An 11,825-nucleotide genomic window follows, 5' to 3' on the forward strand; every position below is an offset into this window, starting at 1 on the left:
TTCATCCTCTAAAATATCTTAACAAAACAGTGATGAATGAGTTTAAAAATTTGTTTATATAATTTATTTATATCAAGTAATAACTTGATATTTAATACCAATTTAAATATATTTACACATTTGAATTTAAATCAAATTATATTTTTATACATAAATACATTTAATAAAGGTGTTTTTTCTTTCTTTTTATTATAATAGATTGTAGATTTGGAACTGAGGTGGAAAACAAAAGACACATGTGGACGAGTCTTCAAGACTTTATTAGTATACATACGTACGCGGCTACCTGCTAGACCCAAGTAAAGTGAGCGCAGTGTTGGAAATACGTTTCAGCTACAGTATTTGCCTTTACCTTGGCCTTTCGTTTTTAACTTTTCCGCAGTTGCCGATTCAGCCACTCTCATGGCCCCTGAACAAATCACGCCGTCGGTGCCTGAGGAGAGAGGCGCCGGAGGCAAGCTCCGAAAACCAGCGCCGAGAAAGCCGCTTCCTAGCCCTTACGCACGTCCGCCGGAGGCCACGCGCCAGCGTTGGATTTCGAAGCTCGTCGATCCTGCCTTGCGCCTAATCGCCGGCGGAGCCACTCGTCTTCTCCCTTCCATCTTCTCCGCCGCGACTCCTCCCTCTCCTATCCTTTGCCCTACCTCTGCCGCTGATGATCAAGGTTACATTCCTTTTTGTTTTTTCTCTCTGTATTTCTCTCGTTTAATCTTTTGCTCTGTTTTGTTGTTTGTTTTAAATTTTTGATTGTTTTTTCTTTCTGTTATCTGTATTAGCAAATTAACGTTTGGCTTGTGGCAACATGCGTAACTGTTGTTAGAATATATGATTATGTTTCTTTGCCAATAGTTTAAAATTAATCAACGAGTAATCATTGTTGCAAGCATGGGCATTCGCTCTGTAGTGATTAGAAAGAAAATAAAATGCGAGTGCTTATAGTCGATTTAAATGGCAGATTTGGTTTGCTCCAGAGTTGATGCGTATATATGTTACGGTTACTAGGAGCTGTTAATTCTGCTATTCTTTTCCTCGACAGATATACGTTGTTTGATGTCGAATGATAGAGTTTGAATTTAGAATTGTTAATTTGTTAGCCGTATTATAGTTCTTTCTCTCCATTGTTCAACCCTTACAACTATATCAGTTTTGTTTTAATTTTAGTGGCAAAAAGGGTACGAAGCACACTTAACTCACTTAAAAAGCTATGGTAGTTAATAGACTCAAGGAGCAGTCGCCCCAAAATAGTTATAGCGGAATGCTAAAAAATAAAGAAATATTCCTATTATTAAAAGCATATTCATTATGAAAAACAAACAGAGAAGAAAGAGAGACGGGTCTTTGAACTCACTGAAGATTGGTTGGGAAACTCACTGGAAACTGGTGGATTAGCACCAGGGAATGAAGAACCAACTTGTGGATATCTGAAAACTCACTGGAAAGTCGTCTGTGAGCAGCTGTAACAAGGCAAGAACAGAACAAACGAAGAAGTTGCAGGTGTTAGGGCAAAGAAAACAGAGAGGAACGAGAAGCGAGCAAGAATGAACACTAAATGCGTTAGATTTATTAGGCTGAGAGTTCTACAAGTTTGCACCGTAAAAACCTCCTGACTGATCATACTGGTTTTAGGTACAAACTTAACTTCCTGCGTTTTCTTGCTGTAGTTGCTCTGATTTTGGCTGCAGTGTGTGCTGCATCACAGCCGTCTCTCCTATGAACTCTGACACTGCACAGCTATAGTTCTGAGATGATAACCATACTTAAAGCAAAGTTTAAGATCGTTGAATTAATAACAGAATTGAATATTTAATGTTTATCTCTATTGTTTTCACCAAAAGGATTGTTGAGTTAAACTATAGGGACTGTTTGGTTCGGTTCATAGGAAGGAGGTCGTAGGGGTTTTAACTATTGATATGCTTTTTTATACTTATAACATGGTTATCAAACTTTCGAGTTAACTCGTAAACTCGCACGAGTTTATGTTCCCATACATGACTTCCGAGTTAACTCGGAAGTAAACTCTTTTCTGCGTAAACTTGGTAAAATCGACTGTGAAATCGGTAGGATCGTGTAGAATCGCGAATTTGGAACGATTCTGCGAGCTTGAAAGGGGGAAAATTAAAAAAAAAACGAGGTCGTTTGGGGTTTAGGGTTTCATGACCTGATTGTCACTATCTCTCGCGTCCCTCTATCTCTCTCCATGGTCATGCCATCGCCTCACCTCCTCAATGAAATGCATCAAAATTAATGACAATAATCCTAGTATTTATGTTTTACAATATTTATTTTTATGAAAAATATATCTATAAATTTTATTTATTTAAAGTTATATAATTTTGTAGACTTATTTGAATTAAGATATTATTTATATAATATTTTTTCATTTGAAGTAAACTCTTACGAGTTGAGTTTCACGAGTTTACGTAAACTCTCAAGTTTGATAACCTTATAACTTATAACTTTAAAATCCAAAGCATTGATAGTTATATTTTAGTCATTATTGTTGACTTGTTTCAAATACCCTTCCCCTCTCCTCCAAATCCTTCAATATTCGAGGAGAGCAGAAATTAGACCGGGAGGAATTTTCCTAATTTCTGCTCTCTTCCTAAAAATTAAACCATACAACTGTCCTGCCTTCCATTTCCCTTCAACCAATTACTATATAAGTGTCGATATCTGTGAAGCTACTTAAAGTATACTTTCTCATTTCGTCCAAATATATATATATTTTATTGGAGTGACATTTATTGAAGCTCAATATTATTATTGGAAGTACATTGTTGTTATTCCTAATCCCGGTTACTTCATGTTTAGTAAATGTTTAAAGTTCTGGAGATTGGTGAGTGGGTATATCTATTATCTCATTCAGCTGTTCGACATGTTAATGACAAAGTAAAATCTGGTATTTGTATTTTAGCAACAGGAAGGGCTTTGTTTGAGCATTTAAAATGCTTGGTAAAGAACCTAATGGATTAAGGTTGTCAAAGAGGACATGGGTTGCATATTTCTTTCCAGATGGCCTTTGGATGATTCTAGATTGTGAGGAGTTAGGAGCATGATAAGACTTACGTTTTTTAATCTTAAGATTGTGGATTCTGTGTTCCTTTTTTATTTTACTAGAGTTTTAGATATGCAGAAAATTATCACCATTTCGAACTACAGTTAATTTTATTTTAGTATTTTTTGTAGTTCCCTGTATAGCTGTAAAGGCTTTCTCCTTATTGTAAAATCAGAGAAGATTGACTAATGGTCACAAATTTTTCCTTTCATGTATTCTATACTTTTCTCTTTTCTCCCTGTCATAACTTGCTATTTGAGCTTTGACAATTGAGTAATAATATCTTGAAAGAAATTATTCTCTAGTTCCCCTGAACCTTCTAAATTCTCAATTTCCCAAGTATATTATCCTTCATTCTGTCTATCTTTAGGTTCTATCTTCTATGTGTTCACTGTAAATCATCTTATGCTTGACAAATGTTGAATATTTATTTGCTGTCGCTTGTGCTTTCAGCTTGTGGACGCAATGAGCCCTTTTAATGGGAATTAATTCTGCTGCCTATTCTTCTTATTTGTTTCATATATAATATAATTTTCTGATTAATGTAGAATATGGTGATTCACTTAACTTTCGGATAAAATTTTTCACTGTCAATAGATGTATGGAAAACTGGTGACAGTCATGAAGATGGTTCGCACAGAAGTAATCTACATGTAAGAAACGTTTACACTTCTCTGAAACTAGAAAAAATGCTTCTAATTTTTAGCAGATTTACCCAGTCTGTCTAGAAATTTTTATGAAGTTCAGCCACAAAAATTTACCAACCAAAACTATATACTTTGTTTGCTTGGACATTTTCTAAATCCTAAAACTATATAAAGCTAAAGAAGTTGAAATTATTACATGAAAAGTTGTAAAATCCTATAACCTTTGGTCTCTGTAAATAAGCAAAAGGAACTGAAACCAAATTCTAATTCAAAAACTCATTACCATTTTTAATCTGTGTTCATTTTAATTAGTCTCTTGCTTTTTGCATTCTGCTTGTTTGAGGAAAAATTGAGAGGAATAAATGAAAGGAGAGAAAGAATATAAATAAATATACATTTTCTCTTATTTCGTTGATGTGGAAAAGAAGAGACAAGTTGACTTGAAGAAGCAAGCCTCAATTTTCTTTCCAACCTTTTCAATTCAATTTAACTTTCAAAATCTTTTATAGCTTAATTTTTTTCTCCATTCAGGCAGATGGTCTCTTTCATCATTCCAAATCTGTACACCCTTCTATTCATTCCTGTCATGTGATTAATTGTTGCTTATCTGAATTTTACCTTATATATAGGTAATCATTTTTCTTTTTCGCTACATCATAAACCTTAGATTTCTTTATATGAATCTCTTTTCAATTAAAATGATTAAACAATTTTGTTCGTCTCACTCAGCTATTTCTGTACTGAGTGTCACTGCTCATAATGTGGGTTTTGTATCTTAAATATCCATTTTGTAGTGGAGTAGGATGTTACTGCATTTTATTCCTTTTTATCACCTCCATATTTTTATTGTTGATTATGGTTATTATTTTGAAGCTTTTGGCGTCCAAATCATCTGAAATTGCCAGTTCTAATGACATCAGTGGTAAACTGAAAAGCAGTTTAGATTTGGCTGTTTCCAGACAACATGAAAAAGTAGAGAAATCTGATAAAGACGGGTTTTCTGATATTGAGCAGTTGGTCAAAGGGAAGAAATTCTCTAGGTACATTAGTTTAATTTTTAAAAAATTAAATTTCTTTTTCCTTGCTTGAATTACTCACTCCTTATTTCACTGTGAAAGTTATTCATGTTGTACTTCAAATTATTTGTCCCAATATCCTGGACCTTTATTTTCATCCTTCGTCAACAGTAATAAGTGTTTTTCTTTGGCTGTTGAAGTAAAAAATTTTCATCGTTACCATTTTTTAGTTGATTAATTAATTTATATTTCTCTTTACATTTGATATGGGAATGTCAGAGAGAACCAAAACATGCCACATTTGGATACTGTTAGGATGCATTGGTATGTTATTAGCAAACGTGTTTCCTATTTGGTGAAGCTAGGGATTATTAAGCATTTTGGGCCGATGAGTTAGGATTAAATTTGTTACAAAAATTCTCTCATATTATATATATATAAATATATATATATATTATTTTTCACTTCTAGGCAAAAAAAGTTTTTGTTTTTCACTTCTTGGTTCCTAGTAGAAGTGGAGGTTTAATTTTTTACTTTTTAATTGAGTAGAGACTGTAGAATATTGTAAAATGTTTATAAATAGTAATAAACATTAATTAGAAGGTTACATGGTAATCTTTCATTCTATCCCATTTTAGTTTTTTTTTTAAACAAAAGAATATTTAATTAAAAAAGGGGAAATTTATTCTCGCAGTCTTTCCCTTCCAAGCTTTCCCTTAGTGAAGGAAGTATTTTTTTTTGGTATTCCATGGACTATGGATGTACCATGCCTAACAATCTTTAATCTCCTCATGTAGAGATGAATTTGATCGTTTAGTGGCAGTGATAAATTCAAGGGTAATGGACCTTTCTAATGTTGAACAAGGTAAGGAAAATACAAGTTTGACTTCTAGCAAAGATGCTGAGCACGGACCTCCTAATGTTTCAAATGAACAAAGGAATGAAGAGTCAGCTGGAGCTATATGGGGAACCTCAACACCTCTTGTGTCAAAAGTGAGTAGTGCAACTTGTTTAAATCATTCACTTTTACTTCTAGATTATGATCAATCTCTTTGCCTAGACTTGAAATCTTTTTAGCAATGAATTGTGTCTTGAAAATCCAGACAAGGTTCTATATATTAAAATCAACATTAACCACAAATAAGATATAGTCCTAATCAACATGAATGCTCCTATTGGGTCCTATTACAAAAAAGGTTTGTGCATGCAGATTTCCATGGATAATTTGGAATGAATACAAAATGGATTCCTTTAATAGATACCCATGGGTAATGCTTATTTTATTTACCCTCTTGTTAACTGCTATCTATACCTATGTATACGTTGCCTGTTAATATTTAAAGGCTTAAATATGTTTAGTCCTATAAATTGGAGACACCAACTTTTTTGTTATGCAGTTAAAATTTCAAATTTTAGCCCTTCGATATTGCAACATTCTAATTTTAGTCTTTGGGATTAGATGACGTTAGTGATGTTGATGATGTAGCAAATTGTGGTCTACTCAGCAATTGCTATGTAGATTTAATTGAGTGACATAGTTTTTTGAAAATTTAGACTTAAATATGGTTTTAGTTTTCCAAATTAGGGACACAGTTTCTTTTGGTCTTCCAAATAAAGATTTTCATTTTTATGTCCTCTGATTTTCTGAAATGCTATTTTTAGTTCTTGAGGCTAGACGACATTAATGATGTTCCCTTTTTGCCATCATTATTCAAATTCTCAGTCAATCTATGCAAACACCTTACAACATTATACTTACAACCTATTCAGCTAATGTATGAATTCTTATTTTATGAGGGTTACACTTTCCATATATTCTTCATCTCCATCGCTGTTGTATCTTTCTACTGGTCTAGGGATGGAGGAAATATCAATAGCAAAACTTCTATTTCATTTCTCTAATTCTGATCCAGTCCCACTATGGAATTTGTTTGAGACGAATTAAATTCTTTTCCTAAACATTTGCATGCATAGTTCTTTAAATTTCTGTTTCAAAAGTGAATATGGAGTTTTACTGTTACCTAAATATTGAATCATCTTAGGATGTAGAACACGCCTTTTTGGGTCAGGCATAATTTTACTTTTCTAAGATAGTCAAGTTAACAATTGTCCAGGTTCAGGATGAAATTGGTGCTTCACCAATAGAGATTGCTAGAGCTTACATGAATTCTCGTGTATCAGAGGCAGGTCCAAGTTCTAAGAACACGATTCATGTTGTTGAAAACACGGTGTTGCATGGTGTTGAAGGTGCAATAAAACCATATGATCCAGCACCATCAAAGAAGTCGTCAACATGTTGGCCAGGTTCTGTGGTGCAGGATGCTTACATAACACCGCAAAGTCAGAGAAGATATGGACTTCATAATTTCCCCCGTACTCCTTATTCTAGAACTCTTTTGACAAAGTCCAAATCAAAGGTACTTTTGTTTTTTGTTTTCTTATATTTCAATCCTTCTAGTTGAATCCCTACTTGTAATATTTTTTTTTCTCTGTTTTTCTTCACCAGTTCATTCACATGCAAGGAGAAAACAACCACATTTCATCAACTCCCATCCTTCAATCAAAGACTGCTATGTATCTACAGGTACCTTTCACTATAATGATCCTTTCATGATTGCATATCACTTGTAATTTGTAGTGTGTCAATTCTCTTTACAGTCTGCAAATCACTGAAAATGTAAATCACTCTCTTGATGCTTTTGTGTCCTGTGATATTTTTTTATGCTCTGCTGTATCTTTGTACCTGTTCTTGTTCAGTACTTTAAGATATTATGGATATAAACATGCATACATTTAAATAATGATATTTGTTGAAAATATTAGTGATAATAATACAAGTCACGGAGGACGGTATTGCTATGTTGCTGTGTTGAGAAGAAAGAGATTTAGAAGAAATAAGATTAATTCTGTGTATTGTGTACAAACGAGTGTTCTTATTTAAATGAAGAAGAGACCAATAATACAAAACAAAATCAATATATAATATTGAGAAATATTTGGCAAGATATTTCCCTATTAAATCATACCATGTCCCTCTATTTAATGTGATCAAATCATATCTCTAACATAATCAAATTATATCTTCAACACTACCCTCAAGTTGGAGCATATTTATCATACATGTTAAGCTTGTTCCAAATGTCATCAGCACAAGATCCCTCGAGAGACTTTGTAAACATATGAGCCAATTGGTTGTTGAAGTTGACAAAGTAAATAATTACAAAGCTACTAAATATTTTCTGGACATGACTTTCTAAATGTTAAAGTAACAGTCAATCTCTAATATGCTTCTTTCTTTCAAATCATATATTCAACATAATTGTTAAACTATAGGAAATAGAGTCATTGGGCTGAAACCACGTGTTTTTGGAGATAACATTTATTTATAGGGAGAAGACAAAGTCAATCTAATCAATAGATGATATATGTTCTAATAATAAAGATGTGATACAGGAATAAATAAAAACAATCCTAGATATTCCTGATTCTAAAAGATTATGAAGAATATATTCTTGATTATGAAAGATTTGTCTTATTTCTATAATTATAACACTCTCCCTTAAGCCAGAGCATGCAAGTCAACTGTTCAGCTTGCTGCAAACATTATTGATCCTTGGTCCTCTTGGAGTCTTGGTGGTGAATATGTCTGCCAATTGTTCACTAGAGTTGAACTCTAGACTTTAGCTTTTCTCTTTAGAAATGGCAATTTACCTCAATATGTTTCATACTATTTTGAAAGACAAGATTGGAGGCAATGTGTAGTGCTTTTTGGTTTTCCCATATAGGGTGCATTTGGGATTTTAGTTTTTAAGTTTAGGGTCTTAGAGGAGTCATTTTAGCCATATGAGCTCCCAAGTGACTAATGCCAGTGCCTTGTATTTTGTTTCTATACTTGGTAATGCACCAACATTTTGTTTTTTACTTTTCCGATATTAAGTTACCTCCAACTAGAACAAAGTACCTTGAAGTGGAGCCTCTATCGCTTGGTGACCCTGCCCAATCAATGTCATAATACTGAAACAATTTGAGTATCTCCATTATCTTCATAAATAAGGCCTTTGCCAAGAACATTTTTAACATACTTTAAGTTCCGTACAATTGCGTCCTTGTGGTCTTCACAAGAGTTTTAGAATTGAATTACTATGCTCATGGCAATGGTAGCACGAGTCACATAAGTCATATTTATCAATGTGGAATTTCTAACAATAATCAAATAATATCTTTAACAATTTTACAATAATTTATTTATTTCTTTTTTCACATTTTACTATCTATTTGTAACAATTTTTTTTTATTATACTAGCCAAATTTCCAAATCTTTGCTTTTGTAACTTCTATTTTTCTAATTTAGAATTCAGAATGGCCATAGAAGTAATGCATTATTCTTATGCATTCTATTTTACCCTGTTTTATAAAGGTTGTTTGACACTAAATTCTTAATCTGTGGTTGAGCTTAATTTTTTTTTTAATTTTCTGTCATTTGAATTATATTTCTGAAATTTATTTCTTTGGATTGTTTTTTAAACTAGGATTTTTTTTTCTTTCTTTTGGCTCCTGATTTAATTATGTTAAACTCAGGATAAATCTAAAGCTGGAGCATCAGAAAGTGGATATGGATCTGTTGGACCTATTCGTCGGACTAGGCATAGGGTTGGTGCACAATCTTCTTCAAGAAAACCAGTTTATTCATCTCTGAATGGTCCTTCACACAGGGAAAGTTCTGGTGTTGATAGTTTCACTCCTGTTGCAAAGAGCATAGAAACTGTTGGGACAGGCTCCACTCATAAGCCACTGGTCTTTCCAGTGGGTGTTCCAACAGTACACATGCATTCCAGTTTGATGGCTAAGAAAATATTAAACCATATTGATAGAAACATTCCCACACCTAAAGAGAAATTTGCTGAGCTGAAGCAGGCAGCAAAATGGAGGAACTCTGAATCTTCTACTGAGTTCAGTACTATCTATTCAAATGAAGATAATGTCTTGCATAAATTAAATGATTTTAGCCCTCAAAAATCTGATGGGCTTGAAGGAAAGAAATCTACTTTATTGAATGAAAGCCAGGGAAACTACCACGCTCGTACTCAACTGAAGGATAGTTCTGATAAATCTATGGAAGTTAGAAAAGAAGAAACTTTGGTGCCTGATGTGAATGCTTATAATAGCAGCAACTCCAGACTTGGAAATGATGTAAGCACTACACAATTTTTCTTCTCTAATTATATATTGGCTGTAAAAGATTTTCCTGTCTAACTATCCAAATTTGTGTTGATAATCTTATTGAAAAATGTGAGGGTAGGAGGGTCCAATGCTGAGGTGGGTTCGAAATGTGAGAGAATGATGCATGCGTATGATTTGTTAGTGGAGTGATGTGACGGTAGGGCGGAATTGGCTTGGACATTTGAGAAAAACTAGGCACGGTTTACTGCATAGGATATTTTGTCTTACATTTTTTATCATCTTCAGTCTTCTATATTCAGGCACTGTATTATCCTAATGAGTCAGATTTCAGCACTAATATGCTGAATTTACTCTGAATTTCCTTCTTTTCTATTATATTTTGGTATCTATAATCTGGTATAGTGGTATCAGAACTCCTGATTTTGGGAGCTTTGGATGGTCAATGCGCCAGCTGGAATTGGGTCATGGGTAGAAACCTTGGAGAATTGTTGCCACGAATACACGAACATAAACTAAATGTGGTAGGGTGTGATAGGGTGACTGCTGAAAAGGAATCTTTGGAGATGCACCACAGAAGGGTTTTGGTGCCATGGTTGAGGGGATGACAGTTGAGTGGGTTAGAAATGAATTTTGGTTTCTTGTTCTTGGATTCACAAGTCTCCCACCTCCTTGTTAAAAGGTATAGAGTTGGAGATACTGCTCTTCGCCAGGGACCACATCTAAGGATGGATCAATAGGGAGACCCTCAAAATCCGTGGGACTTTCTTTATCTCCAGCTTTAAATGTGATTAAGGATTTCTCTTTTGTAAGTAGTTAGACTTAGTCGCTTCTTTCTCTGTTTTAACACAAGTTCCTACCACATAGGCGATGATGCGAGAAGCCGATTTTCGAGTAGTCAATTTATTGATTGTTTTAAACCCTGTAATTTTTTTTATACTCATCATGCTACATTAATTATTGGTTGCTAATAATGAGAACTAAATGTACTGAGGTGCTAACTTTGCAGGATGCTACGAAACTGAATCTCCCAAGGGGAGGCCATCCTTATGGTGTAAATCAAGAAAAGCAGGCTCCCACTAACCCTGCCACCATTAAGCCAGTTTTACCTCCTATTGCTATTAAGAAGCCCGAATCAAGATGGACAGTAGCATCCGATAACGGCTCTGGATTTACCTTTCCTGTTTCAACTTCCTCTTCTGTATTCTCTGAGCCACCAACTCCATCCATCATGCCTTTGTTTTCTGCTGGGGATCAGCACCAATTAAAAGAAGGATCTACTGAGCTGTCCTATAGTTTTGGTTTGAAAAAGTGTCCGACCATAGTTTTTTGCTTCCCTTCCACAAGCAATACTACTGTTCAGAATGAAGCTGGTGACCCGAAGTTTAACTTTGGTTCAACAAAGAAGACAAATTTATCATTCAGCTTTAAAAACAACGCTGTCCGCTGCTAAATCTAACGGCAAAACTTCCAAAACTGTCCAAAATATATCTGTACTTCAGAGTACTTTTTCTTTTCTTTTGTTCTTTATGAGAAAATGAGTAAAATGAAAGCCGTTTTGAAACGGAATTGTGTCGTTTATGCGGTCCTTTCCTCAGTCTCGTGTACCTTTTTTTTTGTCCTTATTTCACTGTCACAACTTAATGGAATACTAGGAAATTTTGGCTATTTGATATCTGTATAATTTTAGAGGCTTGTGTTCACAGATACAAATCTGGACCTGCACACAATTGTTATCAACAGTCTTGAATTTTCACTAGGAAGCTAAAGCCATAAATGGCGTTCCCGAATCTTGGGTTATAAGTTAACTTCAGTGATAGGTAGATTAATATGAATGTCATATTATCACAATACTGCTTTCGTAAGTGAAATATAGAATTTTCGTTGTGCCGGATATATGTAGGAGTAGTAGTAAACATGATTAATTAA

At 34.1% G+C, this 11,825-nt stretch overlaps 1 protein-coding gene across 2 annotated transcripts; it reads left to right on the forward strand.

The window, feature by feature from the left end:
- Positions 1-284: 284 nt before the first annotated feature.
- LOC108330171 (nuclear pore complex protein NUP1) lies at positions 285-11,585 on the forward strand. 2 transcript variants are annotated; one of them, XM_052876958.1, is made up of 8 exons: positions 285-664; positions 3,653-3,708; positions 4,576-4,742; positions 5,516-5,711; positions 6,833-7,135; positions 7,225-7,302; positions 9,297-9,908; positions 10,906-11,585. In XM_052876958.1, the coding sequence occupies exons 1-8, from the start codon at positions 403-405 to the stop codon at positions 11,347-11,349; spliced, it is 2,118 nt and encodes a 705-aa protein (XP_052732918.1). In that variant the 5' UTR covers positions 285-402; the 3' UTR covers positions 11,350-11,585. The 2 variants fall into 2 exon arrangements, with proteins under 2 accessions (XP_052732918.1, XP_052732919.1); XM_052876959.1 differs by lacking the exon at positions 3,653-3,708 and having other exon boundaries at positions 522-664.
- The last annotated feature ends 240 nt before the right edge of the window (positions 11,586-11,825 follow it).

This window comes from Vigna angularis, chromosome 4, assembly GCF_016808095.1.
Source record: "Vigna angularis cultivar LongXiaoDou No.4 chromosome 4, ASM1680809v1, whole genome shotgun sequence".
In the NCBI taxonomy this organism is placed as follows: domain Eukaryota; kingdom Viridiplantae; phylum Streptophyta; class Magnoliopsida; order Fabales; family Fabaceae; genus Vigna; species Vigna angularis.